Genomic DNA, 7,103 nt, shown 5'->3' on the forward strand with positions numbered 1-7,103 from the left:
ATCGCAAGTAAATAGGGGGCGCTGCACATATAGTAAATAGAGGGCGCTGCGCAATTTTGTCTCACCGTCGTACCAGGAAATTCCCGGTGACTACGTAATTTTAATAATTCTTCTTTTCGATATAGGTCTAACTAGGCCTAGGCCTAGAATTTGATCTTTGGCGCAATACGATTAATAATAATCTGTTAATATAGGCCCTCCAATTATTTCGTAACAGGGTCGGCTGTTAAACTGATTAATGTTGCTAGGCCTAGGCTAACTCTAGGCTAAAGTCTAGCCTATTCAAGTTGATTTTCAGCAGCAGCAAGGCCCAGGGATACCCTCTAGGCTTAGTAGTTCGCAGGAGTGAGTGAGTACACTTGCTTCGCTCTCAAGCAAGGAGGAGGAGGAACCACATCACAGAAAATAGCCGTGCCATCTAGCTAGCCTACTAACTAAGTCTACTCTGGCCCTACAGTGTCTATAAATTGAAAAAATAACAAAAGTCTACAATGGCAATATCATGTGTACATTTAAAAGCAGGTGCATATATGGTATGTCTTACTCATGCTCTGTCTACAGAACGAGAGGAAATCATGGGACTTTGCATTGGAGAAGTAAGTTTTCATACTTTTAGTTTCATACTTACCTAACCTTACTAGGCTATGTGCTGGATGATGATACTGGTCATGTTTTATTTTGGTCAGTAATGAAATATGTTTTCATGTTTTATAGGCCTATAAATAATATACCACTAAATACGGTAAAACATTTGCGAATACTTTGTTAAAACTGTCACTATATCATTTATAGTCGATTGAAATAGTAAATATGTAACGATATACCACTACAACGTTTATATTTTTTGTAATTATTAATTAATACAAACGTTGAGAAGCAACTGTCAGTAATATAATAATAAAGTTTATTTTAATTAATGTGTTTATATCAGCAGGGCCTACCCACACTCACAGTAATAAAGTTTATTTGTATATGTGTTTTATATATCTAACAGTACCCACAGCACACTCACAGTAAGAAATTTGCGATTCAAATGTCGACCAAAAATGGTTAATACGTATTTACAGTATTGTCAAAGTATTTCAATACTAAACTATAGCTAAAGATTTTAAGTATATCCCCAAGGACCCATAAATTTACCTATTTGTGTTACACCAAAATAATTATACTGTGACTTAGAGATTGGAATGTTGCATTCACCGCAAATCAATACATAAACGTATGTTAAATCTATCAAAATAATGTTTTTTAAGAAAATCTTCAACATTTTGATGCTGTAGGCCTACTCGAACTGTTCAACCGGTTTTCAGCTATTAAAAACAATTATCGTAGAAGGATAGTAAATGCGAATAATTAGGGCCTACCCACACTCACAATAATAAAGTTTATTTGTATATGTGTTTATATATCTAACAGTACCCACAGCACACTCACAGTAAGAAATTTGCGATTCAAATGTACATATTTTCAGTATTGCAATACTATATCTAAAGGTTTTCAGTTTATTCCCCGAGGACCCATACATTTACCTACTTGTGTTAAACCAAATAATTATACTGAGACTAGAGATTGGAATGTTCCATTCATCGCAAATCCACATTTGTATAAACTTATATTAAATCAAAATAGTATTTTTTTTAAAAAGTCTTCAACATTATGATGCTGTACTCAGTTTCAGCTATTAAAAACAATTATCGTAGAAGGAGACACTGTAGGTAAATGCGAAGCATCCTCGTATTATTGTGTGCATGTATTTTTCAAGATGGACTGGTTAAAATCAGTACCGAAAGTATGAAACAACTTTATATACCATACCATTGAGTAAACATTCTAGAAGTAATGCGCGATTTACCGAATTTTGCCCTTACGTAAATTTATATATAGATACAGAATTACCATGGAAGCACCAAATGTTTGTTGTTATACCATGGTTATACAATTCTTAAGTTCTTTATTAGATTATTGATTCAAATGAAATTTGTTTATAGGTTGATGTAAATCGTGTTGTGCATATTGTATCTGTTATAATGCTGAGAAGATCTGATAAACGTAAAGACAGAGTAGAGATTTCACCAGAGCAGCTTACACATGCAGCTTCTCAAGCTGAAATATCCTTTTTACTGTTTAATGTATTTTTTGGACCACATTATACAGCATTATATACACAGTTAACTACACATACCCTCTAGTCCCCCTCTAGTAGTTATACAGCATTATATACACAGTTAACTACACATACCCTCTAGTCCCCCTCTATTAGTTATACAGCATTATATACACAGTTAACTACACATACCCTCTAGTCCCCCTCTAGTAGTTATACAGCATTATATACACAGTTAACTACACATACCCTCTTGTCCCCCTCTAGTAGTTATACAGCATTATATACACAGTTAACTACACATACCATCTAGTCCCCCTCTAGTAGTTATACAGCATTATATACACAGTTAACTACACATACCCTCTAGTCCCCCTCTAGTAGTTATACAGCATTATATACACAGTTAACTACACATACCCTCTAGTCCCCCTCTAGTAGTTATACAGCATTATATACACAGTTAACTACACATACCCTCTTGTCCCCCTCTAGTAGTTATACAGCATTATATACACAGTTAACTACACATACCATCTAGTCCCCCTCTAGTCCCCCTCTAGTAGTTATACAGCATTATATACACAGTTAACTACACATACCCTCTAGTCCCCCTCTAGTAGTTATACAGCATTATATACACAGTTAACTACACATACCCTCTAGTCCCCCTCTAGTAGTTATACAGCATTATATACACAGTTAACTACACATACCCTCTAGTCCCCCTCTAGTAGTTATACAGCATTATATACACAGTTAACTACACATACCCTCTAGTCCCCCTCTAGTAGTTATACAGCATTATATACACAGTTAACTACACATACCCTCTAGTCCCCCTCTAGTAGTTATACAGCATTATATACACAGTTAACTACACATACCATCTAGTCCCCCTCTAGTAGTTATACAGCATTATATACACAGTTAACTACACATACCCTCTAGTCCCCCTCTAGTAGTTATACAGCATTATATACACAGTTAACTACACATACCATCTAGTCCCCCTCTAGTAGTTATACAGCATTATATACTCAGTTAACTACACATACCCTCTAGTCCCCTCTAGTAGTTTTAATTATGTTAGTGGTACTCAAGTCAATGCATTGCAAGTATTGCTTTTTAATTTCTATTTTTCTCACGACACAGATGACACATGTCATCTAAATCATAGCCTTGAATAGAATATATTCATGTTTCTTGTAATTTTCGGGAAAATGGAACAATATAATGATTTTTAATAGAACAAATTCTGAATCCAATCTGCCAAGTGCACTATAGTGCCAATTTCACAATTTAACAGTCAATCAGTACAGCAACACAGATTACGCAAATAAAAACCTCGACCATCACAGGATCTGATTTATTGGTGAATGTGAAAAGACTGAGCTGCTGGAGTAATGCATCAAAATACAATTGTCTTCATTAACATGAATTTGCTTACAGATTAGCACTTCAGACTGGGAAGCCATTGCGAGTTCTAGGGTGGTATCATTCGCACCCTCATATTACTGTTTGGCCTTCACATGTTGGCAAGTTTTCATTCTTTTTTATTTCAATGCTGAACATAATAGTTAGCTAAACAGATTTTTTTTACTTTCGAGTTCCTTTGAACAGGCCCATTGATATACCAGGTATTTTTAGCATTACTGTTAATTCAGCAAAGGATAACCAAACAATGAATATTGTTTTACTAGAAATATCAAACGTTTTTCAAAATGGTGTCTGATTACACAACTATTTAATTTAAATTATGTGCTCGGTTAGATTAGATGTAAAATGTATTAGTCTGTTACAGTATACCAAAAAAAAACCATCATCGGATCTAGAAAACTAAGACCTAAGGTATCTTAGTTTTCTAGATCTAGAAAACTAAGATATCTTAGGTCTTAGTTTTCTAGACACTCCAGAAAATCTGCCTACTGTAATTTTCTTTTTACATTTTTATGTTTTGTTGTCACAAATTTAACAGATGTTCGAACTCAAGCTATGTATCAAATGATGGATGAGGGATTTGTTGGATTAATTTTCTCTTGTTTTCATGATGACAAAACCAATAATTTGGGACATGTTACAGTCACCTGTTTCCAATCTACCAATCAAAGCCCTGAGGGTGAACCCCCAATGTAAGCCTTTTCTCTTACTTATTTTTTTTTTATAATTTACTTGTGCCTGATCGTCTGTAGTGTTACCCCTAAAAGTGTAGGCCTACCTTCTGATCTATCAAAACTACTGTAAGGCCAGACATAGACCTCAGGCTTATTGTATTGTTTGTAGAGAAAATTTAACCAGTTATTGAAAAGAAAGAAAGACATTTTGGTTAATTTTTTCACACAATTATTATGTTTTGTTTTTTTCGGAAATAGACCATCTGACCACAATTTAGGTGACACTTCAGCTGTAAAGCTGCTTTATTGATGAAATAGCAGTGTTTAAGGGCTGTGCTAAAACACATCATTGACAGACAGCTTTTGTATAAATTACAGGTATGAAAGACTTGAAATACCATTTCATATAGTACGAAATGAGAGTATTAATGAGCCATGTCTTAATGCTTTGATCCAACTACCAAGAATATTACATGATGAGGAGGAGGATGCATATAATCAGTCCCAGCTAGTAAAAAGCAACCATTTGGAAGTACATAATAGAGCAGGTATGCAATATAAGGACTGTATAAAGCTATATTTGTAGTTATTCAAATATTCAGCATGGTGTATATATAGACATTAGGGAGGTTTCGCAACGCTATGAATATGATAGCGTCACACATTTGGTAAACTTTTGAGCTGATCCCCATTTCATATTCGTAAAGCGTATTCATGTTTGCTAATATCACTAATCATAAGTACAAAACGTATAGTTTTTGGTCTATTTCGCATTGAATCAAGAATGATTATGATTATAATATAAACATAGATAATTTATTAAAAGATCTACTAAAAATGCAATTTTGATAAATAGCAGTGTTTAAAGTCTGCACTCGCTCTGACGTTACACTACAATAGGCCTGCCTGTACTTGCACAATTTACCGCAGTCCTATTTTGAATGGCGCCCTCAATGTTATGTTGCCATGCGAAACTATGTGTTACTGGCTTATGAAAACGAACACGTTTTTGTGATGTATCTGTTTTCGTTATCGTATCCGCAAGGTTACAAAACCTCTGTCTTGCGTACACTGTATACCAACATAATGGGTATAGTCATTACATAAAGGGTGTAATTCTAAATGTTGGTTTGAAAACCAGCCAATTTACAGATCTAAAACCTTTAAACCAATTTTTTTTCAATTTGAGTTCCTCTTTTTATCTCTTTGTGAGGTGAATTGGATAAAACAAAAAAAAGAAAAGCTTCAAGTTTCTGAAATCTCAAAATTTACATTTAAATACCAGTCTTTATAATGCATATCTAATTTCTGTGTTATGTTGAAGAAATGGATCAATTAAACGAGGGGAACATGGTGTGTGACAATCGGATTCTAAATGATGTACACAATAGTGCAGGTAATGTAAAATCAGATGGCAGTTAATTTTAATACAAAAGTCAGTGGATTTTGTAGCCTGTTCTCAAGATCTACAAAATACTCCAGTGCTGTAAAAAGCTAATCCCTTAGTTGTCTGCTGACATAGGGTATTTCTAAAATTGTAATATTTAATTCCCTTTATTTCAATGGACAGTTTTATTTGCCGTTTGTGACCATCCAACAAAAATAAAGGAAATTTCTCTGTCACTATGTTTCAAGAAACAGTAATTCAGGCTTTAATCAGGATTAATGGTCTCCCATTAATTCATTGATAACCAATCTTTATTCTAAATTCCTCAGACCATTTGTGTGACTTACTATAAAAATGTGGTTAAAAATAGGTTATTCATACATTTTTTTTGTATTTCTTTTACAAATATTTAGTATTTACCAAATCTGTATGTCACCAGCTTGAAGTTTTAACTGGACCTCTTATGCAGTGTCTTCAAAGTCGTTTGGAAAAAAACAAACATATATTGGAATCATTGAATAAAGAAAAGGAAAGCATTCTTCAGCAACTTTCAAGCTAAAAATAACATTCAAAATTCTTTAGAATAATATGGTTTATTCAAGGCTGTCATTAAATCTTCTTATATTATTTGAATGTTATTTTTACAGCACTTTTACCTTATAATAAAAAAAATAGGATAATTCCAAAAAAGACATTGGGAATTCAACATTTAAATCTACTGTATCATTTTCAAGAATCTGATTGACAAGACAAATTGTTGGAAAAGAACGCAATGTTAAAGATTTTTAAAGTGGTCGGAGACATGACTATAAAGTATACATTGTGGTTAGGAAAGTTGGTTTGATTGGTAATCATGTTAGCAAAGTTGCAGTAGGCCTATATAATATGTAATTCTGGTTGAGGAGTTAGTAAACAAGGAAGTAATGAAGTTTTGAGTGTGGTTATTTGAGAAACCAAGGAGAAAGACAAGTTAGACAGTATGCTATTGCCATTTTACTTTTTTGCTAAATAAAAAAGTATTATATATAAAAAGAGGGCAACAACATTATTTTTTAATAGATTTTTGAACAAATAATTTCATGAAAATTGTTTGAAAATTTTCTTTTTTCATAGAATGAAATTATTTGTTCCATTGCATGAATATAAACACATGCATTATTGTTTGGTAACATACCTACTTTTAACAAGGGCCTAAACCATTCGAAATGACAGAACTTGGACGCGAAGTAGAACTATTATACGGCACACCCTATAGGTTGATCGAACGTGGTCAGTCACTGTGTAATAAATGATATGAACGTCCAAAACGAAATCACATATAATAACATTGCACTATCGATGATTGCAGTAGAACATTTATTAATATCATTAGATTAACAATCTTGTTATCAAATAACCAAATGTTATAAAACAAAATAAAAGACTGAAAAAGCATTTTGCCTACATTATGTGTCTTTATTCATTAATCAAGGTTATAAAATTCATACATCATGAATTA

The 7,103-nt window shown here is 33.2% G+C and overlaps 1 protein-coding gene across 1 annotated transcript; it reads left to right on the top strand.

The window, feature by feature from the left end:
• Window positions 1-57: 57 nt before the first annotated feature.
• LOC140055314 (lys-63-specific deubiquitinase BRCC36-like) lies at window positions 58-6,995 on the top strand. The gene is made up of 7 exons (XM_072100625.1): window positions 58-596; window positions 1,989-2,108; window positions 3,555-3,642; window positions 4,083-4,236; window positions 4,597-4,766; window positions 5,543-5,614; window positions 6,019-6,995. Exons 1-7 carry the CDS (start codon window positions 492-494, stop codon window positions 6,162-6,164), a joined length of 855 nt encoding a protein of 284 aa, XP_071956726.1. The 5' UTR covers window positions 58-491; the 3' UTR covers window positions 6,165-6,995.
• Window positions 6,996-7,103: the final 108 nt, after the last annotated feature.

The sequence above is a fragment of the Antedon mediterranea genome, chromosome 7 (assembly GCF_964355755.1).
Source record: "Antedon mediterranea chromosome 7, ecAntMedi1.1, whole genome shotgun sequence".
Classification (NCBI taxonomy): Eukaryota; Metazoa; Echinodermata; class Crinoidea; order Comatulida; family Antedonidae; genus Antedon; species Antedon mediterranea.